A 27,447-nucleotide genomic window follows, 5' to 3' on the forward strand; every position below is an offset into this window, starting at 1 on the left:
AAGTTTCAAGTCTTGGAATCAGGTTTTCCTGTTTTTAAAGATTTCCATTACCCTGATGCTCTGAGACAAATGTAAACCTGACTACCTACACAGGGTACATGAGGAATCTGTATGTGAAATACTGCCAACTCCAAATTGTAAACTGAAAAGACGCATTTCTCTTTCAGTTAAAATTATTATAGGGATTATTATAAAAATAAGAGACGAGAATTTTCAAGCTGGTTGCATCTCTTCAGCTAAAAATTTGAGCTGTGCTCTGAGCAGTTATTGTGTAAGGGTGTAAATCTAAAGTCCAACAGCTCTTCTATATGAACTCTCTCACAAACATTTTTTGTGCAGTTCAGCTTATTCCATTTTTCAGCGAGTTACAAGACACTCATCTGGAATAGCTTTATTCCATATGATTTCCCCATTTCATCAGGTCCTTACTGGCAATACCAGAAATATCTTGCTTCCCAAGCCTTGACACACACTTTCCTTTATATTCCATGAAACCGATCACTTTAAAAGATTTTGTAGGGTTTTGATATCTATTGCTTAGCCTCAGCCTTGATATCACAGCCAATGACACATTCTAGATAACAGTGTCATCACCTGCACTTGACAGAAGAGGTGGCATGTAGTCGACACAGCACATTAAGTGAGATGCCCAAGGTGGTAAAATGCATTCTGATCTCTCCTCTTGGTCGCAGAGACACCTGCTTGTTTGGCCTTCAGAGCATGCTGTTAAGCTCATCTTTTCTCCCACAAGGGGTTCAGGATGATATAAGCAGGCTGAAGAGGAAAAGTTAGCCGAATGAACATAGAGAAGACTTTTTACAACGCTGCAATTTTAAAATTCAGTTTTTGAAGAAATATTACAGTACACATTCCAATAGAACAGGAATTTTACCACATGCACATTTATTTACATAAAATATAACTAACTGCAAAAAGCAGTTTTTTCTAGGAATATTTCATGCTCCTGTCAAATACAAAGTTACACTTTCATTGCATATTTCAGCCATGGCTTTGAGACATTCAGAAATCCTCCTTTCTAACAATTCAGAAATTCTCTCTCTCTCTCTCACACACTCACACATACACACACACACACACACACACACTCTTTAAACAAACTTTGTGACTGTTAATACATGGTTCAGCATTCAGCTATATCAAAAAATGTGTTTAAAATTTAAAAAAACCCTTCCTGTTCCAGGTATTACCATGTTTGACTGCTGCTGTAGGTCCACAGTTGCTACCTAAAGTCCAATACTCGCCAGATACTGATTACCTTCTCCACCACCCTTACTGCTACTCCAAAGCATCTGAGCACTTCATTTTTTTTTTTTTTTGGCATATATCCTTGAAATCTTGGCAAGGAAAGAAACAGCGAAAAAGGCACCATTCTGTAGATAAGTAACTGAGGTCCAAGAGACAAGCACCGATCCGCAAAGTTTTCTGGTATCTAACTGCTGCTGCTGCTGTCACCGTGAGCTTTGAGCAGAATAGGAAATTAAACCCAGGTCTTTCCTGGGATTACACTAAATAAACTATCTTTGGCACGACAGTCTTAAATTCAGGAGTGATTTCTCTACGTGCCAAACTCAAGTACCAAAGATGTGTGATAACCGCTGCAGCCGCTAAGGTATGGCAATTAAGAAACAGTCTCCTCTAAAACTTTCACAGAAAGCGCGATTCGCGGTCACGAGCACGCGACCCTCGAGACGAGTCGAATCCCCGAACAAAACCCAATTCTGATTTCTTAATGTTTCGTTCGGGTTGCGGTCGACTCGGTCGAACTTTGCAAGGCCCAACCTACCTGACAGCGGCCCTTCGAACCACGGGAAGCGCCGGACTAAGGGTCCTACCAACATTGTGCAACGTGAAAAGCTTTTGGCTGGAGCAGGACTGGCCACAAGAACCAGAAACGGGACCAGCGCGGGAGTCGGCTTCTTTGTGCAAGGTTTAGCTGAGATTTCGCAGCCCCTGATACACGGTGCAGGCCCTTAAGTTAAGAACCACATGCTCCAAAAAAGGCTCTCCCGATGCCTGAAGAGGGGAGTGGGGGTTGTGCCTGGAAGCTTACAAAGAATAATTTTGCAACTGTTTTTCAGTAATAATAATAATAATAATAATATTTAAGTGCAGAGATTTTTAAACCGACCCCCTCCATGAGGCCCATAATAACAATAATAACGTGCAGAGGTGTTTAAAGCGACCCCCCACGAGGCCCCCGCCCGGGGGAAGATGGCGGAGGGGCCGCAGCCCTGGGGGGGGCGAGGCCGAGCCCCGCGGGAGGCGCTGAGCGGCCGCGGGGCGGTTACCTCTGTGCGCCGAGGGCAGCGAGGAGCCGAGCAGCCGCGCGGCAGCGGCGCAGGTGCTACAGCCGGACATGGCGCCGGCGGCCCGCGGCCCCGCCGCACTAGGCCCGTCCAGTAAACACCTCCCGTCGCCTCGCCCAGCCCTCTGTGGCGTCACGAACCTCACGTCCCGTCCCCTCAGAACTACAACTCCCGGCAGGCTCCGCGCGGGGCCCCGCGCCCGCCGGCCGCTTGGCCCTGCGCGCGAAGCCTTCTGGGGCGCGTAGGCGCCGTGGCAGGGAGAGGATAGGCGCGGGGCATGGCGGGCCACCGGGATCGCTGCATGCCGGGAGTTGTGGGCCGCTGGACGGGAGCGCGCGAGGGTCAAACGTGTGCGCGGGGAGAAGCGCTGATAGTGGTCGCGAGAGGTGACTCAGCGCTTGCAGCCTCCACGTGGCCGAGCGGGCACAGCGCTGAGTCAGCCCCAAGCTGTGCGTGCGCTGAGCCCCGCACTTGGTTTGCTGCTGGGTGACAAAGAACTTCCTCGTGTTAGCTTTAGGCGTACAACCTACTAGTTTTATTGTGCGACCCCAAGTTTTTGTGTTGTGAGAATAAATATTAAGTCCCTATTTCATTTCCCTTCACCGTTTAGGTTTTTTTTTTTACGGGTTTCCCTCGCCAACCACGATTTTGAGTACCCACACTTAATATTATATTATATATATATATATATATATATATATATATATATATATACACACACCATTTTGGCTAGCACAGTATTTCAAGTAACCACGGTTTTTCGTGGCTGTGGCTGCCATTTTTCCCATGCGCTTTTTGTCTTGCCAACCAGGGGGAACTTTCAGGAACCTGACCCCAGCGGTTGGCGAGGGAAACCTGTACACTTTTATCATGTCCCCCCTTTTCTAAACTGAATAGGCCTGGCCTCTTTACTCTCTTCTCATCCAGAAGCCCCTCCATACCACTGATCATCCTGATTATAGGCAACACGCAAGGGGGCACAGGTGGGCATGTGCCCCCCGACCCTGAGATTGACCACTGCCAGCTTCTGTCATTCATGATCCTGATTGCCAAACTTCCCTGGACCCTCTCCAGTTCTATATTCTTTCTGAGATGTGGGGACCAGAACTGGTCAGTGTTCAGTTGATTCACTTCTTCAACATACATAATAACCATGACTTTCCCAGCCTGGTGAATCTGCAGCCTGGACACTAATGGTTTCTTATGACAAAATTAATTTGTGTCATGCACTTGGTCCAATAGAAGATCTCTTCCACAAGAATCCTTACCCCACAGCAGTGACCATTGACTGTCAGTGCAAGCTACTAGTGACTGCTTGAGGCACTGCAGACCACGGTTGAGGGAAAAAATTGGTACAAAATGAAGCTGCAAAGGAAGCCAGCTCCTGCCAAGCTTGGGAAAAAAAGTTAAAAAATAACAAAATCACCGCAACCCAGTGTTAACAACGGCAGCTGATGAAGTGAGCTCAGTCCCACAAAAGCTCAGGCTACACATCTCTGATTGAGTTACTCCTTAGCTCTATTCTGCCTTCTGCCTAACACTAGAACAGAACATTTCTGAGAAGAGATCCAAAATCAAAACATAGCAGTTCCCTTCAGAAACACCATTACAACCCTATTGCCATCATTCTGCTGGCTTGAACAACTTAACTGTGGTGGCTTGGTTCATTTTTTTGTTGTGTAACGTTCTTCTACAGTTGTTTGTTCTGTATTTGATTGAAAAAAAATATTTTGAATTTTGAATGACATGGCATACATAATCCCCCTTTCTGGATGCTTCCCTGAGATATAAGCAAGAGATCTAATAGTGCTAACATGTAATATCCAAATAGAAGACTTGCAATCAAGAAAAGGCAGAGATCTTAGCTTCAGCCTTATTTATTCTACCTAAACAGTTCAACATGGATGTGTCAATGACCTGGTAACTCTACTAGAGCGATTTTCAAGCTGAAAGCTTATATGACCTTTTAGAGAGGTAAAATCACCCTTCCTGATCCTCCTCACTACTCTCCTGTGCATGGATCGAAGAATACAAAGTTCTTTGGGTAAATGTGATATATTTTAATAGACAAACTAAATAGTTGTAAAAATTGTTCCCTGCAAGCTTTCAGGCACAAACACCTCTCTTCAGGCATAAGGAAAGTCTGCTGGTGTTGTGTGCTCCTAGGTGTCTTAGAAAAGATATGTCATTGTTGAGTCTGGCTTCTTTAAACCTGTCAGCTATTACATTATAGCAGATGCTTACATTGAGTTGCTTGTCCACTATAACCCTTAAAATCTTAGAGCCTTTTCAGGGATGTTGCATTGAAGGATACATCTCCCTATTTCGTAGCTATGACCATTTTCCTTGACATATAACAGGGTATTACGGAATATATTTTTTACACAGGCCCAGCTCACCAAACAGTGCAGAGGTCCTCAGTAGAAAAGCTACCAGTGTGATGTCTGAAGAGAGAATTTGTATGAAATGCATCATATAAGCCAGGACCCCAATGCAGTGACCATTTGCACATGTGAATAGCATATATACAATGAGCAGTACTGTTGAAGTCAGTAGGACAACTGTTGTGTGAAAAGTTCAGCAAGTGTATCAGCGTTCAAGAGATCGCAGACTTCAGTTTTATCATACTGCATTTGTGATTTTTTCCCCCTGGTAGGTGACAGTAACAGCTCATTACTTTTCCTTTCCATACACAGAACAAGAACCCGAACAAAACAAACCCCTTCAAGAAACAGTTTTCAAAACTTGTATTAGCAATAAGCTATTTTGGTTTACAAACTTAGATCCAAATATTCCCTTTAGGGGCATGGGTAAGTTCAAAATGATATGTGCATGGAGCAGGGAAAAGGCGACATAACACTATTTTATTACTCTTTTCAGTCCTGTAATCTCCAAAGTATGATCTCATTTTATTTGAGGCTTTCTACATGTGTAGCCATGGCTGAGGGAAGAGTTGTTCTCTGTAGACACCTCTTTTCTTGACATTAAATACTTTTCAACAGTATTCAACTGTGTTTTTTTTTAAAACAGAGAGCAGTTCTCCAGATAGAGCCATCTGGTGGGTTTATGCCACAACAGCTGCACATACACTTGCTCTATAAAATTAGTCAATGACATTTTTTTTCCCTGGTCCTGGCCATTCCTGGTGGAGAATGTAAATCCACTGTCCACTTTCCAAGCACAACTGCCTCCAAATTAAACCAGTCTGCCATCTCAGTTCTGTAGTTTTGAACTATGCAGCCATCCAATATCAGATAAGGTGACTGGAGCCAGCTCACACCAGGACAGATACGGCCTATGGACCAGCCAAAATTCACTGAAAAACATCAAGTTCTACTCATCACGATCTAAACCCTAATGGCCAGCTTGCAAACGAGAAAAACATAACTTTCATCAGCTTCTTTTGTAAAAATTGAACCAACAAACCCGTGGCATCAAGCGGGCAGATACCTCCATTGACAATACTAGAGCTGCAAGTCTGCACCGGAGAGCAGAGTTTGGCCCTTGAATTTTAGCACAGCGGTTCTCCACCTTTTCAGACTCGAGATCCCCCTCCAGAGGCTCAAAGCCTCCCACAGAAAATGCCAGCTCTTAGCTTTCACTCGTTTGACTACAGAAAAACAAGAGCCATTGCCCTGTTGCAAAGAATCAAGAAACCCCGCAACTGGTCAGGATGGTTAACGCTGGATCCCCGCGTGCAAACAGCATTTCTCTCGTGAATCGTGACCTAGCAGCGCTAACGGTCTGTGGCGCCCCGAGGCACCCCGGGAAGGATCTCAAGGCACCCGACGGTGAGCCGCCGTTCGACCACGTGCGTCCCGCTGTCGCCCCCCAGCAATGAACTTTAGCCAGGGGGTAAAATGCCGCTGGAAAGGGGCAGGCTTTCAAGGACGCTCTCTGGAGGCCTCACGCTGCTTGGCGGTCTCCCACAACCCCAGCTCTCCGAGTCCTGTTAGCACTACGAAGACCAGACTTCATTTTCTTTAAAAAAACCCAACAGCCTGAGCATACTGAGAAACCCTGGGCACACCCTGAAGGCTCAGACGCCAGGAAAAGAGAGGAAGGAGCCCCACACCACTCTCGTGATGTACCTTCATGATGCTCCACCTGCAACAGCCACACCTGCGCATGCGCCTCGCCCCAGTCCCGTGCGCATGCGCACTCTCCCCCCTCCTGGGCTGTGCCTCAGTAACAATGGCGGCCCGGCGCCTCGCCCCGCCCCTGCGCGTGGTCACGTGGCCGGCGCGTGGCTCCGCGGGAAGGCGGTACCCGGAAGTCGCGGCTGGAGGCGCAGGCAGCGCGGTCCGGAGCGGAGCGCTCCTCCCCTCCCCCCACTCCCTCCTCCGTGAGGGGGAGCCGGTACGGCGGCATGGGGGTTGGGCAAGGTGGGGGATGGGCATGGGCTGGCGGGGCACTGGGCCCGGGGCTGGGCCGAGGGCTGCCTAGGCGCTGTCTCCCGTCTGTGGGGACGCGGGCACAGGCTGGGCAGGGGTAGCGTGGGGGGTCTGTGCTGCCCGCGCGCCCGTGTAATTTCTGTCGTGGCTTGTGGGACCTAGACAAAGAGCCAGTGTTTTCCTTAAATTGGTTTTTAAAACTTGTTTGGTTTTTTTTAAAGACGTGCGTGGCACCATCCTGGACAGCTCCCTGCGTTATGTTCCCTGCCTTTGAATGAGCTGGGAAATCGGATAACCAGCAAAGTGTCGTGGTTAAGCTTTCATGGTGATGGTTATTCACCTAGGAGGCTTTTAACGTTGCGTTTCTGCGGAGACTTGCCTGCGCCGCCGCCGCTGCGCAGGAGCCTCGCAGGAATTGAATTTCCTATCGCCGACGTTGTTTTGTAGCGGTGCACAGAGACGAATAGGAAGGAGCGCGAGCACGGAGCAAAATAGCTGTAAGATGGGAGCACGAGTCAAGGGGCAGTGGTTTGCGGTGTGTGGTAGTTGCCGTCTGGGTTTGGTTCGTATTAGGTAGCTCTCTGCTTCAGACAAACCACAGCTAATGCCAATTAGGGTTTTTGGTAACGATCTTGGTAGGAGCCCAAGGTTTAAAGGTGTGGAGACTGTTTCTTTTGAGTCTTATAAGGGGCCCCTGCAGGTTGGTGTTCAGGTACATTGGTGAGACCATGAGGATGGTAAAGAAAAATGCTTGTTCCAGTCCTGTTCTCTAGAATAACTCCGTCTCTAAGGTTGCCAATTAATGCCTTGCACTTAAATTAATGGCACTAATACAACCACTGGCAGCAAGAGAAGGGAGAGCGGAGAAGAGCTGGAATTGGCTCTCAATCCTGTGATGAATGAAACCATTTCTTTAGCGCGCAGTCCTGTCATCGAGCTAAACGGATGCTTCCTTACATTTCTCTAAAGAATTTGCTTATGTGCTCGCACAGTGGGACCCAGATCCTGACTTGGGCTTCTGGCCACAGCTATATAATAAATTAAAATACAGTGTGAAGCATACACTGCTCTTGCATTAAGGTGTCCGTGTGTGTTTTGCTTGCTTTCGCAATTTCTGCAGCATATTATTGCAGCGTTGTTTCCAAAAATGTTTGTTTTTTGCGTAGTGGCTAATCCAGACTTATGCAGGGGATTTAGTAGAACAAATTGCTCTCTTCTTTTTGCCTAATGACCAGCTGTCCTCCCGTTCCAGTAATATTGTGAGCCTGCTTCACTCGCCAGTCTGTTGGCTGGAGGCGGTGTTTGCTCTCCACTAACTTTTATGCGCTGCCAGGCTAGCACAAGTGGTAAAATACTTGACGCAAGCAGGAACTTATCCAAAATTGAAATACCAGTCAACCCAGTAGGGTGAGATTCTCACCCAATCTGGAAATATTTGTGATGTGGTGAAAATGAAATACTTTTTGCAGTTTGGAAAATAGTAGGTAAGAGGCATGTACTTCATGTTTCTAGTAAGTGTTTCTTCACTGTTTGTTCCATCTGTTTATAAACTAGCAAACTGGGATTGAATTCAAAAGAGCTGTATCTTAATTGCTTTTTTTGTATAGTGGTGGGAACAGATGAGGTGAATTTCCTTCATTTAGGGTCTTGTCTACAGAGAGAAATTGAGTGGAATATATGACAATTCTGATTAGAAATGAGAGTCAGTACCCATTTAATTATATCTGAATATTTGATTAAAAGAGCAAACACCTTATTTTCTTATGCTCTGTACACTGTGAAATTAAATGAATCTCTGGGGCAGAATTTCCCTTTCAAGCAACAGGTTACAAGCAGTCAGAATATAGCCCCAGTTTTAAGAATTATCCAGTGTTATTTGGTATACAAATAAAAGTGCTTAATCTATCAGTGCCATGGCGTTTCACTAGGCTAGTCTTGATTTCATTATTGCAAACAAATTGTGTCCTATATAGAACATGAAACCTCAATATATGGGTAATTTTGTTAATGCTTCTTTGTCTGGGGGGAATTGGCTGTAGTGGGAATAGTCCATCTACAATAGCTATTTCAGAATAAAGCTCCGTGTGTGGACACTTCTGGAATAAACTCTGTTTTAATTTTAGAATTATTACTTTGGCTGGGAAAACAGTTATTTTTCTGGAATAATTTTTTTTTTGGAATAAGTACACTAATTATGTGGAACAACTGTTGGATGTTGCTGTTTTGGTCGGCTTCTCTGTGAAGAGATGCCCTGAAGCTTTGACTGTTCTGTAGAACAGGTATCGAGTAATATGGAGGTAGTGTTGAAGCTTGCTTTCAAGAAATGCTTATGTTAGTTACAGTTGAATTAGAGCATGTGTCCTATATACTTGAATAATTGGAGGGCAAGGCATGAAATACGTGGGCATTTATAGCCCCTTTTCTGAACTGTTTAAAGTTGAATAGAAGCAATGATAAAAATGTCCACTTTTTAAAACAAGTTAAACCCTGAAATACTATCTTTCCCTTTCAGGAGCTGCTCCATTGGAATGGTCTGTAAGGAAAAGCTGCCTTTTTATCCCCGAAAGCTCCATCAGTTCATAATTAGAGGGTTAGTATATTAAAACATTCTAGTGATTGTATCTTCTGAATACCTTTTAAGTAGCTTCTAATTAAAACTAAGGATAACCAAACTTGACATGCATTAGAAACCAGCTGATAAGAGGTAAAAGCAAATTTCATCATGAAAGGACTCTTTGTATATACAAGGCTTCAGTGTAGTGGCTTAGTGCGAACCTGCATTCTTTGCCTAAAAGATGCCATATCTTTGTTTCAGGTTTACCTAAGTTTCATCTAAACATCATGGGAGAGATTAAAGTCTCTCCTGACTATAACTGGTTCAGAAGTACAGTTCCTCTTAAAAAGGTAGGTACAATTTAAATAATTTGTTATGAAATAGAGCCTTATTTCACAAGGACCGTGCTGTGCAGTACTGAGAACTGTCTAAGCCAGTGGTAGCAATGTTTTGGAGCTGTGAGCTGGAACAACTCGACTCCGGTTTGGATCTGTCTCACAGACCCCTGCAGAGTGCATCTTTGCTGGAACTCCAGTGACTGCTTTACATGACTTGCAGACGGTCATGTCTACTGACATGACCCATGTTACCATCTTGCCTGGTATGGCGCTTTTATTTTTGACACAACTCTTTTTAAAGTAATCTCTACTGGGTTCCTGGTGCCATCTGAGCTTTGGCAGTCTGCTGGAGAGCTGTGCTTGTCAGCACTTCTGGCAGGTCATTTTTGATTCTGAAGTTAGGAATTGGCAGTGCAGTTTAGCTGCCTGCCCTGCATTGGTGCTGCTGCTGCTGCCGCCTACAGCTCTGACTTCCATTCCCATTGGTTTGGTTTGGTTTTATGTAGAGCTCTTCTCATCCTCATGGAATCCAGGCTGCTTTCTGAAGTCCCATCCATGGAAGGATGCACTGGGCATGCTGAAGGAAGAAACTCTCTTTCTCGTAGAATGACAGGCTCTTCTGATAGCTTCTGTTGTAACCAGACACCTTCCTCTCTTGTTTAGGCTCTTCTCTGTAGGCTTGACGAGGAACTAAAGTGTTTGGTGTGTGCAGCCTTCTTATAACTTCTGCTGTGAGCTGCCAGCGTTGCAAAAGATTTTCATAAAAGCACTGCTTTCCAGAAGGACTCTGAAGCCAGTTATGTATCTTGTGATATACAGATGAAACCACATGGTTTCTCCAAGTAAATGGTAGATAAATATATTCATAGCTCTCAAACTTGAAGGTGAAGTTTTGGAGGAGATGATGTCTGGTGAAGAGGGAGGGGGAAATATTTTCTTCCTGGCATCAGTGAAGCTTCTCCCCTGTTCACTGTTGCATTGGCTTTCACCATATCTGATTATGAAGAGCTTTGGGAGCTTGGGAACCCCGGAGATGTCTTTGGGAGCAAGTGTCTTAGAGTGGGGTTTCTCAACCCATGGGTCACAACCCAAAAGTGGGTTCCAGGGATATGTGAAAGGGTTGTGTGCAAACTTTAAAGATGGAGTCTTCTTTAAAGGAGAAAAATGTGGGAAACAGTAGCTTTTCCCTTGCAAGCTAGCAGAGTTCCAGCATGTGAGGGGTTGCTTGCCTGACCCCCCCCATACACTGGGAGGCTGGAGGATAGCAGTTAGGGAGTGAGGGGCACTGGGTTGGGACTGGCCTTCATTTACAAATGGGTCCTGATACAAAAGGTCGAAAACCATTGGATTAGAGATCCTAGGTTTGTCCTGCTTCAGTCATGAGTTATCCCTGCCACTTGTACCCCCTGCCCCTACCATGTAGCTGACTTCCTGCCCCTTGGGCAGGGGGCTGGACCTGATGATCTCTCGAGGTCCTTTCCAGCCCTAATGTCTGTGAAATCATAACTGGATGGAGGCCTTCTTCCTGAAAGAAGTGCGAAAAATAAATGTTTAAAGACAGAATTTTCATTCCCCCCCGCCCCGAGCTGCTGTTCGTAGCTGTGCTCCTGACTCATTGGGATTACTAAACAGCCTGGGGCACATTTATAAGTCCAGGAGAGTTTGTTCTGGTGTGCTGAATTCAAGCTTAGATAAACATTCTGCCTAATTGTTATCTAATACTCACCATGTGGTCACATGGGAGGATTCATTGTTCCCTTTCACTCTTTAACCCTGATGGGGCTTCTGGGGAAGACTGGCTCAAGCATTTCACCTGGCAGGCAGCTGTCTTGGGGTTGAGAAGTGATTCCTCCAGTTGGTTTCTAATATGCCAGAGAAAAGTGCTGTGTAAGTCATGCCTGCAATGCATGCAGTGTGGGAGAGGGCAGCTCATATCTAAGGCACAGGACAGGAGTTGAGGGCCCTTGCGTATGATCTAATCTGCAAGCACTTCCTGTGCAACTGTCATGTGAAGTGTGTGTCCCGCAGCTTCCTCCAGTGTGAAGTGGGGCAGAGGGAGCCTGAGGCTATAAAGGGTTTCATGAGCGCTGAATGGGGAGAGGAGTGTAACAACTGCAGTGCACTGCTCAGGAGCAGTGAATAGCACTGACAACCTTACGGTCAGGAAGCATATGCTGCTCGGAGCCATAGAATGAAATCCTGGCTCAGCTGAAATAATTCAGTGGAGTTTAGATCAACTGATGCAAGCTTATATTATGAGTTAAACTTGTTATAAAGCAGTAGGGGGAAAGGGGGGTGAAAATTTTTTGGCAGGCATTGCACAAACCAGTCCCACGTCCTCCCAGAGTGCCACCTTCATCCCCTTCCCCTACCCAGTTTGCTGCTCTGCCTTCTGCGTCCTACGCTGCCTGCTGCTATGTCAGCTGTCCCTCCATGGTCTGCTGTGTCACAAACTGAGGCTGCCCTTTCCACTTGTGGCATGTGCTGCAGGTTGGCCACCTTTGGTATAAGGGAACCAAAGAAGGCAGTGACCTATCTGAATTTGCAGCTACCCCAAGTGATTTTCTTAGTTGTTTGATGCTTACTGCAGTTTCAAGACTAACCCAGTAGGTCTCAACCAGGGTGCCATGAGCCCTCCTCAGGTGCTGCAGCAACAGTAGGCAGGTAAAATGGCCCCATGCAGACACTCCTGCTGCATTAGGGCTCTGATAACCCTAAAGCAGCTTGGACTGTAGCTCTTCCAAACTCCTGCAAATAGAGGCATGTGGGGTAGTTTTACCTGGAGGCAGCATCACCCAGTTGAGAAGCCCTGGGGTAAACTGAGGCAGCACCAACAGTTGTTCTCAACTGGGGGTGTTGCCACCTCCAAAAAAAGTGATGGAGGGGCCCTGTCTGTGACTCTGCAAAGGTTGAGAACCATTGGATTAGGCAGTAAAGCTGTGTTATGGCTATTTTCAGGTGGGACAACTTCATGGTGCCCTGCATGCCCCAAGTTCATTGTCTGGCAGTGAGGAAAATACCATAATTTCTGGCCTGCCCTCCATTTCCTTCCCACTTGTACGCAGCGTTAATTCTCTCTTAAACACTTGCTAGTATCCTAGAATAAAGTGCTCAGGACAAGTTATTGTTTTTCTTTTTAGAATTAAAGCTAGTCTCCTGTTTCAGATGCAGATGGTTGAAATGAATAGATTCAAGTCATAATCTTACAGAGCAGCTGCGAATTGCAAGTTGAATTGTAGATGCACAAGTCTGTCTGTGACTCCAAGTGCTCTGAAGTCTTGGCCCTAAGCCATGTCTAAACTGTTTTGGAAATGTCACAAAAATTACTGCTAACATGGGACTCTCACATGTCCTCTGAGCCTTATGCTGAGCAGGCTTGCAGTGAGCCAGGCAGATCTAGGGATTAGTGATCTGCTGTTCTCCAGGAATCAAGAGAAGGGCTGCTTATAGAAAGTGGTTCAAAGTTGGAATAGATCAGATTCTGGGGTGGGCCTGCTGCAGTATGGGGTAGGTTTTATCTGGGAGTTTCCATGGTTAGTTTGGCCTGTGGTCGGGTACCAAAGGTGAGCCTTGTAGCAGTAAAGGAGACTCCTAAGCATCAAGCGGTACATCTGAAAAGCAAATGCTGTAAACGTGAATTACTTCTCAGCAACAGGAGGGACTAGGAATTTTCAAACTCCTGGTTTTCAAAGGTACCATTCACCCAGGGTCCTCATTCCCATGACTTGACTTCCTAGCATCAGACAGACCTTACATGAAGCTCATGTGCAGCAGTTCTGATGGTGGAGAGCAGATCCTGTCCTCCCCTTGAACGTTGCAGTGAATGCCTCCTTTGCAACGAAAACTCCTGCCGTCCCACCGCAGCTTGGTGGTGCTGCTTTGAGTAAGCTCTGTATAGCATCCCTCTTTTGATGGGATCCAGTTGTTTCAAATTAGTGATCTGTAGTTGGTCTGCTGCATCAAGTATCCCTGACTACCCTCCAGATCTGTGAGAGGCAAAGATGTTTGTGGGTGATATCTCCTATTGGGCTTACTGCATGGTTAGGACCAAGTCAGACCTGCAGACATCTGGATCTGCTCCCACAGCCCTATGTTGGTGCCAAGAAATGAAGCTGTCCTCCAGTCATTCAGAGGGTGATTTTTTTACCAGTCTGTAGCTATTACACTTGATATTCCAGCTACCCGCTGGATAGTTAGTCTAGACTTTAGAAGCCATGTTCCTTCTTGGCCACGCATGCTCTGTATGGTAGTGGTACACTACTTCCTGAGATCCTGACTTGTTTACACAATCTTGCTGCTCTTCTGACTTTGATCTGTGTACATTTTCACATTTTGATTTAATCTATTCAGTAGATTATGGTTATGTTATGTGTTTATGTAACTCTTATGTCTGAGAAGGAAAAATTCCTTCCTGGAGCAATTTGTGAAGGACAGTCTCGTTCCTAAACCACCATGACTTCCTTCTGGTAATTGTGAACTGAAATCCTTTGCTGCAGTGGGAACTTCCACAACCCACTATCTATTATAGTGATATGACCTCTGAGCAGAGTGGCTTCAGATACCTGGTTAGCACAGAAAGCAGCTGGTTACATGGTTTTGCAACAGTGGTGCTGTGTCTAGGCATGTTCGGCAGTTAGTGTAAACACCACGTATAATAGGATGGAGTAAAAGTTATTGTGAAGAGAAACAAAGGGGTGGGGGGTACTTTCAAACAAAATCTTATGCACTATAGTATGAGAGCCAGACACCTGAAACCTATGTAGAACATAGCTGTAGCTAAACCAATCCCAAGGAATAATGGGCTTCATAACTCCTTTTAAAATGCTCTTTTCCCAGATCATAGTAGATGATGATGACAGCAAAGTCTGGTCGTTATATGATGCAGGACCCAAGAGCATCCGGTGCCCCCTCATATTTCTTCCACCTGTAAGTGGAACTGCAGATGTGTTTTTCCAGCAGATCTTGGCCCTGACTGGATGGGGTTACAGAGTTATTGCTGTGAGTATTCTCAGTGCAACCTCAACATCCTGTGCGGATTTATTTTTGTTACTGTAAATACAGTCAGTTCAGTGGCATCATGATGGTTTGTTCTGTTTTTTATAAGGAAATCGCAGAACAGCTATGCTAAGGCATGTTCCTGGTGTACAGAACATGCAAAACTGAGCCCTGGCATACCATGTATTTACAAAGGGAGTTACATGAAACACTTTTACAGATGCTCCTTGACTTCATATATTTTTTTCCCCTCTATGCTTTGAACACCTGGAGTTCTGGATGATCTTGAGATCACATGCATTTCTTAAGATTTATTACTAGGGGGATTTTAAAGCAGCTGCTAGCATTCTTTTCAGTGCAATAGCTACTTGCTCTGTCTCCAGGTCTACAATATAGGAAAACAATCATAGTAGTTGTTTTCTCTGGAAGGCAGCCATAGCATGGTGCAACTTAACACCTATTTATCCACTACGTTTTAAGAAGCATTGCCTGGTATCTGTATGCTAATGAGTAATCTAACTTATAACTGCTTGAGCTACTTATTCCTAGTGGAGCGATGGGTTGGGACCCTACCTTGAGCATCATGGCAGAACCATCGTTTTTCTCTGACTGCTTCTGTCTTGGTTCCTCTCTTTATCTTTAAATGGCTGCTTCTACTATAATTCCTACCTTTAGCTCCTCACAAAGTCAGGCAGTGCTCACTGCTTTTGTAAATAAGAATGCTTTTATATGCAACAAATTCTGACAAGTCAGTGAGGTCTGATGCTGGTCAGTCTTGTCTCTTCCAGCCCTAACCCATATCTGATGCTCCAGAAAGAGACTACTTAGTATGCTTCTCTTCTCCAAACCAGCTATTCTGTGCATTTGCAGAGGGGGTGTCATCCTTTATCTTACAGATAACTTGTAGCTTGCATAGCTGCAAATATTAGGTCACAGTCCTTTGAAAAATCTACTTAAAAGATTGTCTTGAAGTCTGTCTCTGCTGCAGTGAATTCAGCATGTGGTGATCCAAACTTCTTAGTGGAAGCTTAGGTTATGCAAATGGGGTAGTTCCAAATCACTCCACCTTTTTGTGCTGGATAATGGTTTTATTTATGCCACTTTTGCGCAACATAATGAGGGGATTTTGCTCTTTATCCAGTAATCATGCTGTTCAGTACCATGTCTAGGTTCTTTGTTTTTGCTGAAAGTCCAAGCTAATGTGTAAGACTTCTTTCTGAACAGACAGGAGCTATGAGGAGGGCTGATGAAAGAACACCTTCATTCCCTTACTAATCACTGTATTCATTTTATCCTTATACTCTAGTTGCAGTATCCAGTGTATTGGGACCACCTTGAGTTCTGCGATGGATTCAGAAAACTGCTAGACCACCTGCAGCTGGATAAAGTTCGTACCCTGAGATTAACGACTAATGTGTTGTTACAAATGTTCGGTAAAAAAGCCTGTAGTTTATTAAGAACTACTAAGCAAAAATTCTCTTAGGGCTGTGATGCAAGCTTTTTTTTCTTAAGACATTCAAAACTAAGAACGCTATCTAAAGCCTCTAACTTTGCCCATGTTGATCCCTGTTTTCTGGTGTACCTCATATCTTGGTTAATTAAGTTTTTTGTTAACTATGAAAGTTAATCTTTCTTAAAAATTGTAGCATGTAAGCAGATAAAAGTACTGTAACTTAAAGTGGAGGAGGTCTAGATTCTTTGGGGAGAAAACAAAGAACTGTGAACTTTGTTCCCAACAGACTTTAAGTGTAGGACAGGGATAAGATTTAACAGGTTCATCATTGCATTTTTGTAATGCTGTGCACAGGTTTGGGGGGATAAATTTGAAGTTTGTTACATTACAGATGTACTTTTCTGATTTTGAAATAGGTCCATCTTTTTGGGGCTTCTTTGGGAGGCTTTTTGGCTCAAAAATTTGCTGAATACGCATACAAGTCTCCCAGAGTTCAGTCGTTGATCCTTTGTAATGCCTTCAGTGACACCTCTATATTTAACCAGACATGGACTGCAAACAGGTGAGGAAGGCTAAAAAAAAGCAGCCACACTAAGAGCCTACTATTTTTCCAGTAACATCCTGAAACATCAGATAAAAGCGTAAACAGAGTGCTAGCCATTTGGGCTGGGAGCAATTTGGGAGCAGAGAAGGAATAAGGTGATGGGGGAGGGGGAAATAAGTGGTAAAATACTAATGATTTAACAAGACAGATTACAAAGAAACTGCATGCTTTTCACAATTTGGGTTTTGAAATCTTTAATTCTAGGCTTGGAGAACTTTTTTTCCTACCGTGAACTATTGTGACTCATAACCAGACTTGTGAAAGATCGCATCAGAGCTACACATTCATTGTTTTGCTAGAGTCTGATCAAACCTTGCATACAAGAAAGTGTGAAAGGTGTTGTGGGGTGTAAAATATACTCTGGCTGCATAAGAAATTTAGCAGCCTTAGAAAGCAGTCTGTTGTTTCAGTAGGTGCCATCATTCATCCATGTGATCTTTAACGCTTATTTAATGATTGTACAAGTTGTGTCCTGCAAAAAAAACACTTGATTAGATTAAAACTAAATATTTGTATGATCTGCTTTCATTTCAGTTTTTGGCTAATGCCTGCATTTATGCTGAAGAAAATTGTTCTTGGAAACTTTGCATCTGGTCCTGTTGATCCTGAAATGGCAGATGGAATTGATTTCATGGTTGACAGGGTAAGTGGCTCCTGAGTGTGTGTTTATGGGTATGTTAAGCACTTCTAGAGAAATCCTCAACTCCAGTGAAGGAAAACGTTGTCCTAGTTGGAAGTGCCATGTACCTTAACATCTAGAGAAGCAACATGTGAAGCAGTGGGGGTCTCATGCTTCAGTCAAGATAACCATAGTTATTTCTGCATTGTGGGAATACTATCACGCTGCAAGATGAGGAAGATCTCCTATTTTTATTTATATATTTTGAAGACACTTGGAGAGAAGTGTTTTTCTGGGCGCTCGTTTTTTTTGGGGAAGGGGCCAATAGCTGCTGTGTTGAGAACAAAGTCAAAAACCTATAAACTTCCCAAAATGAAATTTTCATTTCTAATTTTCATTTCCTTTATTAAGCTGGAAAGTCTTGGCCAGAGTGAGTTAGCTTCGAGACTTACCCTTAATTGCCAGAACTCCTACGTGGAACCTCATAAAATTCGAGACATTCCTGTAACTATTATGGATGTAAGTTGATCTTGTTTTGTGTGCATTTTCCTTTATGTATTGGAAACTCTTATCTTTCCTGGGTGGGACTTGGAAATTCCACGAGTAATTTTAAATACTTGGAAGATCTAATTCTGTGTTAAATCTCTTTGTCCTCTATGGATTATTCTGTACAGTGAATTAAAGGTAAGGTTATCATGGGGTGTCTTGCGAGTACAACCTGAGCTCAGGGCCGTCTAAACTTTTGCAAACAGAGTTTGCCAGCCTGCCTGTATACTTAAAAACAATATGTACGTTCTACAACTCTAGTGATTTTGGTGTCACCCTGAAGCCCGACTGTAATGCTAGCAAGCCTATGTGATTAATAGGAGAGACTTATTGCCAGCCTTTACTTCCTTTTATGTTTCAAATAGTCCTTAGCAAATATGTAATTTATTCAGTACTATTGTAGCTTTATTCTTGAAGTTAAATTTCGCTGTGTGATGAACACTGCACCACAAAGAAGCTGAGAAGGCAGCATAGAAGGGATAGGACAATGAAGTTAAGGTAACGCCAATGGTAGCTTATTTGTAGCTTACAGTAAGTTTCTTCAAAAGACCCAGTGGGTTTGAGTGATGATTTGTGACTTTGTTTTCAAGGTGTTTGACCAGAGTGCACTTTCAACTGAAGCTAAGGAGGAAATGTATAAGCTATACCCCAATGCCAGAAGAGCCCACCTCAAAACAGGGGGCAACTTCCCTTACCTCTGTAGAAGTGCTGAAGTCAATCTCTATATCCAAGTAAGTCATTAAAATGCAAATCTTCCTAGCATCATAATCCAATCTTCCTCCTACACTTGCTTGTTATTCTTTAAGCTACGTGGATGGTAGTGGATCTGGCTCCTGGAAGAGCTGCTGTGGAGCGGTTGGGCTCTACAGCAGCTACACTCATTGCCTCTGGCTAGATTTCATTTCCCTACTACCATATTTTTTCACATACAACACACCTTTTTCAGCTGTGTTTTGGGAAACGAGTGTGCATTATATGTGAGAAATATGAAGGTTTTGCTGCTTATGGGCTGAAACAGTCAAATCTGCAGCAAGCCATAGGAACAGAACAGTGAGCGAGCTTCGCTCCCCAGCTTCTGCTACTCAGTTACTTTTTTTTAAATAAGGAAAGAGCTTTCTTCTTCATTCTACCTTTCAAAAAACAAGGTGCATAGTATATCCTGGGGTGTGATATATGTAATATGATATCTCTGCTTGCAATTTTAAATTCTTGTGTTCCAAGTAGCTGGGTTAGATTTCTTCCTATATGAAATAGATACCATGCTTGTACAGAAATGTGATGGGGGTTTTCTCTGGTTTAACGACGGGGGGTAATAATGCCATTGTTTTTCCCCTCGAGTATCCGTATCCAAACTTCAGAGTTATTTTTCATATTTAACAGATACATTTACTGCAATTCCACGGGACACGATATGCAGCTATTGACCCCTCTATGGTTAGTGCAGAAGAACTGGAAGTCCAGAAAGTCAATCTCCACATCAGCAGTGAGCCAGAAGAGCAGTAACTTCGTGACTGCCAGCTTGGTGGTCTTCCTGTGTACAATCAACTGTTTCCACTCTGCCGTTTTTTGTTTTTTTTTTTTTCCTCCTCCTTACATTTACCGGTTATCACTGTGTAACTCCAACAGAACTGAGCTATTCAATGAAATACAGCTGAAGACAGTTGACTACAACAGTGTAACAGGATAGTTTTGTTTAACTTTTAGTCTCTGAATTTAAGGAAGTATCTTTGAAGACTACACTTTTAAAAATTGAGACACATTTTTGCTACCAAATCTTCACTGTCTTGTTCTTAAAAGGAACAGTATTTCGTTTTATATTTTCATTTAGCTGTATATATTGCATAAGCAGGTTGTGTACTTCAGTGCCCGCTCATGGTTTTGTTGACTGCTTGGTTTAAAAATGATGAAGTGCCAATTTTGCCATCACTTATTTGCTTTATATGTTGAGTTGCAAGTTAGTTACTATTTCTAACTGAAATGAAAGCATTAAAATTTTTAACTTTCTTGCAAGCTGTAATAATGGTTTTCAATAAAACTTCAGTTTCAACAAGTTGCTTTTTCTTATTAAACAGAATTGCTCTAACTTCACATGATCCTTCAGAGCTGTCCGTGGGTGTAAACAGCAGTGCATAGTTGCCATAACAGCTATGATATCAAAGGGTATTCTTTCCTTTAGATTTGCTTTGAACAATTAAACTGCCTCAGTGATAGTTTCCAACTTGTATTAGGTAGGTGTTCTCAGAGTGCCTGTAAATCGTGGCAATATCATTTGTAAGAGCAGGAACAAAAGGTTAAAAAAAACAACCCTCGCTTTAAGGGAAAAGGTGTCCTGGCTTACTGGAAAACACTTTATTTTTTCCTTCAGCATTGTTTAAAAAAGTTACAAAACTTCACATGACAAACTCTTGTTTAAGAAAGTGTGCCCTTTGTCAGAGGTGGTATGAACAACAGATGATTACCTCTTCTGTACTGAAACAGTAAGACTCGCATGCTGGCAGTTAGCTCAGGGCTATCTGTCAGCCAATAATGTGTTGATGTACATGGGGATGGTTTTCCCTTTAGCAAATATGCAGCCGCTTATGTTTTAAGAAAGGGGACTGACTTTTCAAATATCTCTTCCTTGAGCTTTGCAGGTCTAGGGTGCCTTTAAAAATAAACGGAATACTGACTTAACAACTATATCTTTTTTCCTTTTCCTAAAATGTAAAGGAAGATTTTAAAAGGACAGATTCTAGCCAACTACAAAACTGTATAAGATGTAGCTTCACCAAATACCTGCTAAAGGGAAACTTTCAAGGCTGAGGTCCAAAATCTGCTCACTTGAGGACAGTCCACATAACTCTTTCCCAAAATACCTATGCCAGCAGGTAAGCAGTTCTGAGTCAACCTATGGATAATAAACCACAAGTGATCTGGACAAGAAAGCCTAGATGTTTGGATACAGAACACATTAAGCTACAGTTTAAAAACAAAGGAATCTCCCCGCATTAACTTATAAAATAGACAATTAAAAAACTACATACAAAACAATGTAAACAAGTTAAACGGTAGAAATGAGCATCAACGTTACTAGCGCTGTAACGAGATTTGTTCACTGAGCTGCTGTTACAGTGACCAGGTTCTGCTCAACAGCAAATACAACCCCACCCTTGTAGAAAGAGACAGTTGGTTACTAGCATCTGCTGCTGTACCTTGTCTGATCGGATGGAAGTAGCAGACATGCCATTTATTATGATAAAAAGCCCTTAAGTTATGTCTGCCTTTTGATAAACAGAACAATTCCAGTTCCAATCAATATAGTTGTAGGAAAGTCTTCTGCTGCAGCATCATACAGGGGACCAACAATCCCCATTCGGTGGTTACATTGCTGTACACTTCCTTGGAGAAGTGGTGTCTGCATTTGCTTTTTTCCTAATGCTTTCTGTAAAACAAAAGCAATAGTTCATGTTTTCCTTCAAGCTCATAAGGGTGAAGAGTGGTAATTCATGCTGAGTGGCAGCCTGACACTTGAACTCCCTCTTCCCTTGCTGCTGCCATGGCTGCTTGTCCCTCCCTTTTCCCCCAAATCCCAATTTAAAGGTTTTTTTCCTTGGCAAAGGAGGAGCTGCATTACTGTGTGGGGGTGTATTTGCTCTAGAAAGGCTTGTTTTGATGAATGGGAAGCATGGAGCAGTGGGAGGAAATGCCAGGGAATATGAGTAAAACCCATGCAATCTGTAAAACAAGGGGGAAACTAAAATGAACATGTAATCAAAGCTTAAGATTGTCTATGGGAATTGGTTATATTTATATAAGACAAAAAAAAGAGAAATTTAAAAAAACTCTTGAGGTAGCCAAGTAATTTTAAACAGTGTTGAGTTTGTGCTACTTGGAGCAAAAGTTACCAAGCATTACCTGCTAAGTCTCTTCTACCAATACCAACCAGGCCTTCGTATAATCCTTTGATTGGATTTTCTCCTGCCATAATAACACCATGAAGCCAAATAAGCAACATCCGGTGGCCGTGTTCCCTGTAGCTTTTAGTACCTAGTTAAGATCAGAAAGAAATGCTGTACTTTACTGTGCATGGATTCTGTAAACTTGGCTTTGCAAATATAGCTGTAAACTCGACTCTGGAGTTCAGTGTACGGCTTTAAGGTAAAGCGTGGCCCTATTAGCTATGTAGGCACATCCATGCAAATACAGCTAGAAACATTGTCTTGAGGCAAGGGAGGACTATGCTCAAATGTGTATTGAGTAGGGTTCTAAAGGAAAGCAAAGTTTCTGGGAAAATGATGTCCTGTGATCAGATTTGTCTAATTATTTATCTTAGCAGCAGCATAACTAGGGATGGGTGAGTTGAGGTAGGAGGGCTCTAGCCATGGGAGATGCTGCTGCTAGGGGATGGTATCACTGCAGCCAGTAACTATGTAGTTAACCCTCTCACCTGTACCTGTAGCTCCCCTCCCCACCCCCCAATGGCCAAGTTTAGGGTTTCAAAATTGCTAGGTGGCAGCTACTGCCAAGTTAAGGGTCCGAGGGGGAGGCTGACTAGGGGACTGGACCAAGGTGCAAACTCATACTTCTGTTCATAAACTAAGAGTTATGATCTCTCCAATAAGCCAAGTTGATATCCACTCTGAAAGCCTGTGACTAGTGCCAAACCTGGAAGCCCTGGCATATATGACTTAATCCTGGCAGGATCTGTCTTTGCTTCCACCCCGAGCCCACAGTTATACCCCTCTATTGGCAAAGTGGGGCTAGACAGTCACTTCTGGGGAAAGGTAAAGCAGCACCTGGTAGCTGAAAGGTACTGGGTTTGGGCCTTGCGCTCTGAAGAACCTGGGCACCACATCTGAAGTCATGTTCCACTTAAAAGAACAAGCAGGAAAGATGGTGGGATGCTTCATCCTACATGCATAGGTCAGCATAAGGCCTCAGGTTTCAGTGTCCCACTCGAACTCCAGGAAGTTGCCTGGTATGTTCTGGGCAAATAAAAGGACTTTGGGCTCTTCCTTGCTGCAAGGAAAGCTTGCTTGCAGCCATATTTCCAGAGATAATGCCGGTCCTGAACTACCCCAAGTAATGTCTAGCTGGGTCTATAGCACTACTGTGTTTGGAGGTTGAATGGAAAAGGCACCAAGTTTGCTTGCTAGCTTGCCCCTAACCTGCCTGTCTTGCCCCTCAGCACTACCCTCCACAGGACTTGGATCCACTTTGGCTCTCTCAAGGAGAAACCAAGGGCAAATCTCTCTCACAGGTCAAAGTGGAAGCCAGCTCCCCCTGGGCACTTAGCGTGGCTAATAAAATGGCAGTGCAGTGAAGAACGAATATTTAGCTCCTGCAGAAAGTGTCCTGTGTCTCTGCCCAGGCCCTTTTAGCAGCAAAAGGTTGCCAACCCCTGGTTTAAAGTGTTTTGAACAAAATCTGGGGGCTGTTCCAGGCCAACCAGCCAGCTCCTTCAGCTCTTGGCCATACACCAGAGCAGAAGGATGGAGAGGAGGAGGAGAAAATGCTTGGCTTGTGACTTATACCTGTCCACTGCTGCTCAATGGCTCGAATATGTGCATCAGTGAATTTCCAGTAATGTGCCAGCTTCTTCCATTCATTGGGTTTGAGGTATTTTGTAGCTAATCTCCACATCACCGAGCGAATGTGCTGCGTTTCCAGCCTGTGATCTTGCTTAAAGGTCAAGTGTTTTGCTATCCAGGAGTCCGAGTCGCTGTTCAGATTGTCCTGCCGAGTTAAGAGAGGAGCTTCAGTGCTGGGTTTTTATTCAGGAAAGGAAAACACAGGAACTTGGAGTGCAGCGTTCCTTTGTGTTTGAGAAGCAGTTTAACTTCCCTGCTGGCAGCAACGTGCAATACTGCATGTCGCTCCTGTTTGCCCACAATACAGCCAATTATCCTATGCTGATGCTCACACTGCAGCAGGATACAATGACTCTGTATTGTTAGCAAGATCAACCCCAGTAACAATTCCTGGCCTAAAGCTTGCAAGTGCTGCTCTAGCAATAGGCTGCCTGTGCTTCCACTGGTACTTGCCAATCCATCACATCCCACATCTGTGGCAGACTGGGTGTCACAGAGTTCATTCTGACACAGCATATTTCTGTTTTATTAACTTGATGGTTTCATGCCTTGTTTAATAAGTGCTGTTAATGGCATCATTGCTACGCCAGTCAATGCAGATAACAATTTGCATTTCAATGGTGCCTTCTGTCGGAGACTCTTGAATAGACCCAGGAACGATAAACCAATCCTCAGCTCCCTGGTGATAAAGGAAGCGCTATCCTTACATTTGCACACAGAAAAGAGCAATTGAGGACTCTGCCAAAGCCCCTCAGGCAGTCTAAAGGCCTGGTGCAGAACACACTGTGCCTCTTTCTCCAAACCCCCCTACTGGGATGTAAGACAGCTCCTAAACAGATTAGATAGCCAACTTCCAATGGGCTTTCTTTATTAAACTCCCAAGCTCACTTGCCTGCTGGGTGATGCTGGACCAAGCAGCAGTTTCCCTACCTATAAATGGAGGGGAATGATGTTGATCCTCCTCTCTAATGTGCCCTAAGATCTACTGTCTGAGACTCTCTAAGAATCTGGCCCTCCAGGACAGGCTGGGATGTCTAGCAGCAGGTGCCAAGATCAGGAAGCAGGTCTGTTGTAAAGCTGTTTGGCCTCTTTTATAAAACAGGTGGTGAAAAAAAAAAAGAGATGTTTATCATGCAGTCTGGTGCATTTCTTTCCCCCTTGTACCTCTGAGCATAGCGCATCACATGCTGTCTCAACTGCCATGTAAAGCTTCATCTCGACAAACAGGAGGTCTTTGAAGATGCTCAGCTCAACACAAGCTGCCTACCTTTTCCCATTTGTAAAACCGATCTGCTTTAATAATCATATCTGCTAAGTTGATGTGGTTTCCCCGGGCTGCTACATCCAGAGAGGTTTTCCCTTGCTGAAAAAACAAAGTTAGAAAAACACAGGCTACTGATCGCACGTGCAGGAGAGGTACAGTCGCTAATCTTCTGTCTGTCTCAGGTGCGTGGCTGGTCCTTAGAGCTGCTCTAGCCACACACCCTGCAACCTTCAGTGAATTGGTTCCCTTCATAACCTGGTGAGGGAGGGCAAAGATAGTGACCGTGGGAATAATGTACTGGGCTGGGACGACGGAGTCCTGGATTCTAGTTATGGTTTGTACTGGCCTGCTGGGTGCCCTTGGGCAAAATGTTTAACTGCCCTGTGCCTGAGTCTCCCATCCGGGAAATGGGGATAAGGGTACAGGTCTGCTTGCTACAGTATGTAGGCATCTACTTGGGAAACGTGTTGTACAAGATCTGGGTGTTGTGACCGTCCTTGTTGAGGAGTGGAGAGCCGAGACCCAGAGAAACAATAAGTATTGCATGCTGCAAACTTGAGTACAATTGCAGCTTGTGTAGATGAATCAGAACCAGCTTTAAACTAACTAGATTGGCACCAACAGTAGCTCGCGGGTGAGCAAGATGCAGCCCGCGGGACGGATGCGGCCCACCAGGCCATTCTACCCGGCCCACGGGGCCCCTAAAAAATTTAGAAAATTAATATTTATCTGCCCCTGTCATGCGGCCCTCGATGGCTTGCCAAAACTTAGTAAGCGGCCCTCTGCCTGAAATAACTGCCCGCCCCTGGTGTAGCTGCAGCCCAGGTATGTACCTAGTGTGTCCAGCAGGCTGTGCTGACCTCGTCCACACTGTTCGTGGTTTTAAAGTTGGCCAGGATAAAGCCAGCTTGAGACAAGCTGCAGTCACGCCATAGCCTTGCCCAGGTGACATCCACATAGGAGTCAAAGCACCCGCCCTCCCACCACCATCCTCCTAACAGCATCTAATAAGAGCACCCCTCTGGGTGTCACTGAGTATACATCAATAGGAAGTAACATTCATTAATACAGTCTTTCATGGTGCTTAAATTACTTATGTGAATTGTAACCCCAGGATAATTGTTACCACAGGGTCTCTCTCCACTGCACCCCACTCTGCCAAGCAGGAGCAGCTACAGTTTGTTCCTGAATATCTCAAAGCACGCCGCGCAGAGAACTGGTGGGTTCACCGCACGATACAAACACCAGCTCCAGAACAAACGCTTGGCCCCAGTACCTTTCAACATGCACTCAGCATTTCAAGTCTGAGGCATCTTGCGGCTGTTTTGCTCAACAGGTTCGCTGAGGTGCATGAATCTGAACTGACCAGTGCTGTCTCACGAGTTTCAGTTGTGCGTGTATGAACAAGTCTGATTAAACACTACTTGGGAGGAAACAGCATGTTGACATGACTATTAACGCAGTATTTGAACTCCCTCGTATGTGCCTGGACTCGGTGTGTGTCTGTATCCCTAGTAGGCACAATTAATATATATATTATTATATGCAAGAGACCTAGAGAGAGAGGACAGTTATTAGAAATAAATGCAGCAAGCCAGGAGGGTGATTCTGTGTTAGGGTGAAGCACAGTCCTCTGCTTTGTCTTGTGCTTGGTCTTAGCGTAGTCCCAAGAGCAGCCAGTTGGTGGTAGCAGCAACATTTTGGTTCCCGACTAAGACCCAGTCCAGCTGGGTTTGGCTTTTAATTAATGATTTCATAGACATTAGGGCTGGAAAGGACTGAGAGATCATCAGGGCCAGCCCCCTGCCCAAGGGGCAGGAAGTCAGCTACATGGTAGGGGCAGGGGGTGCAAGTGGCAGGGATAACTCATGACTGAAGCAGGACAAACCCAGAATCTCTAATCCAGTGGTTTTCAACCTTTTTTGTATCAGGAACCGTTTGTAAATGAGGGCCAGTCCCAACCCAGTGCCCTTCACTCCCTACCTGCTACTCTCCAGCCTCCCGGTGTATGGGGGGGGTCAGGCAAGCAACCCCTCACACGCTGGAACTCTGCTAGCTTGCAAGGGAAAAGCTACTGTTTCCCACATTTTTCTCCTTTAAAAGAGACTCCATCTTTAAAGTTTGTGCACAACCTTTTCACATATTCCTGGGACCCACTTTTGGGTTGTGACCCACGGGTTGAGAAACCCCACTCTAAGACACTTGCTCCCAAAGACATCTCCGGGGTTCCCAGGCTCCCAAAGCTCTTCATAATCAGATATGGTGAAAGCCAACGCAACAGTGAAGAGGGGAGAAACTTCACTGATGCCAGGAAGAAAATATTTCCCCTCCCTCTTCCCAGACATCATCTCCTCCAAAGCTGCACCTTCATGTTTGACAGCTACGAATATATTTATCTACCATTTACTTAGAGAAACCATGTGGTTTCATCCGTACATCACAAGATACATAACTGGCTTCAGAGTCCTTCTGGAAAGCAGTGCTTTGCAAATCTTTTGCAACAAACAATTACAATGTTTTTACATTTCATTAAAAAGCATGCCATTTATAGTGAATCGTAGATCTGATACTAAGCTCTACCTGAAAACTCTTTGAGTTTCTCACCTGCACAAGCAAATACGTGCTTGGGAGCAGAGGGCTGCATTTGCTCAACGCTATCAACAATCTTTTTGTTAATCACAGCTGCAGGGTTTCTTTGCACACTGACCACTGGACAGTTCAGATTTTTTGCCCATTAATACATTTGTACTTTAATCCTTCTTACTGGCTATTTAAGACCACCC

General features: G+C 44.3%; 3 protein-coding genes across 7 annotated transcripts in view; 1 reads left to right on the forward strand and 2 right to left on the reverse strand.

Moving 5' to 3' along the window:
• CLPX (caseinolytic mitochondrial matrix peptidase chaperone subunit X) overlaps positions 1-2,420 on the reverse strand; it is a 41,278-nt gene extending 38,858 nt beyond the window's left edge. The window contains exons 1-3 of one of the 4 annotated variants that reach the window (XM_014606019.3): positions 2,310-2,399; positions 1,805-2,066; positions 595-774 (exon numbers count right to left, since the gene is read on the reverse strand). In XM_014606019.3, coding sequence (XP_014461505.1) covers positions 595-774; positions 1,805-1,859 — 235 coding nt within the window. In that variant the 5' untranslated portion in view covers positions 1,860-2,066; positions 2,310-2,399. Of the gene's footprint in view, positions 1-594; positions 775-1,804; positions 2,067-2,309 lie in introns of all 4 variants that reach the window. The other 3 variants (XM_019477645.2, XM_019477646.2, XM_006275660.4) reach the window with 3 other exon arrangements.
• Positions 2,421-6,580: 4,160 nt separating this feature from the next.
• On the forward strand, positions 6,581-19,880 carry SPG21 (SPG21 abhydrolase domain containing, maspardin). 2 transcript variants are annotated; one of them, XM_059714558.1, is made up of 11 exons: positions 6,582-6,686; positions 6,943-7,218; positions 9,234-9,311; positions 9,537-9,625; positions 14,450-14,611; positions 15,915-15,995; positions 16,478-16,623; positions 17,200-17,308; positions 17,696-17,803; positions 18,421-18,561; positions 19,211-19,880. In XM_059714558.1, the coding sequence occupies exons 4-11, from the start codon at positions 9,563-9,565 to the stop codon at positions 19,331-19,333; spliced, it is 933 nt and encodes a 310-aa protein (XP_059570541.1). In that variant the 5' UTR covers positions 6,582-6,686; positions 6,943-7,218; positions 9,234-9,311; positions 9,537-9,562; the 3' UTR covers positions 19,334-19,880. The 2 variants fall into 2 exon arrangements, with proteins under 2 accessions (XP_014461609.1, XP_059570541.1); XM_014606123.3 differs by lacking the exon at positions 6,943-7,218 and having other exon boundaries at positions 6,581-6,686.
• A 277-nt stretch (positions 19,881-20,157) lies between these two features.
• ANKDD1A (ankyrin repeat and death domain containing 1A) overlaps positions 20,158-27,447 on the reverse strand; it is a 28,910-nt gene continuing 21,620 nt past the window's right edge. Inside the window, exons 12-15 of the mRNA XM_059714556.1 lie at positions 24,668-24,763; positions 23,344-23,545; positions 21,725-21,856; positions 20,158-21,251 (exon numbers count right to left, since the gene is read on the reverse strand). Of these exons, the coding sequence (XP_059570539.1) occupies positions 21,190-21,251; positions 21,725-21,856; positions 23,344-23,545; positions 24,668-24,763 (492 nt within the window). The 3' untranslated portion in view covers positions 20,158-21,189. The remainder of the gene's footprint in view (positions 21,252-21,724; positions 21,857-23,343; positions 23,546-24,667; positions 24,764-27,447) is intronic.

The sequence above is a fragment of the Alligator mississippiensis genome, chromosome 11 (genome assembly GCF_030867095.1).
Source record: "Alligator mississippiensis isolate rAllMis1 chromosome 11, rAllMis1, whole genome shotgun sequence".
NCBI classification, from domain to species: Eukaryota; Metazoa; Chordata; order Crocodylia; family Alligatoridae; genus Alligator; species Alligator mississippiensis.

Excerpts from the sequence above, each read along its gene's own strand:
- SPG21 (XM_014606123.3), top strand. The coding sequence starts at position 9,563 with ATGGGAGAGATTAAAGTCTCTCCTGACTATAACTGGTTCAGAAGTACA. Across the intron at positions 15,996-16,477 it reads ACCACCTGCAGCTGGATAAA|GTCCATCTTTTTGGGGCTTC; the intron begins GTTCGTACCCTG and ends ATTTTGAAATAG. Across the intron at positions 17,309-17,695 it reads TTGATTTCATGGTTGACAGG|CTGGAAAGTCTTGGCCAGAG; the intron begins GTAAGTGGCTCC and ends TCCTTTATTAAG.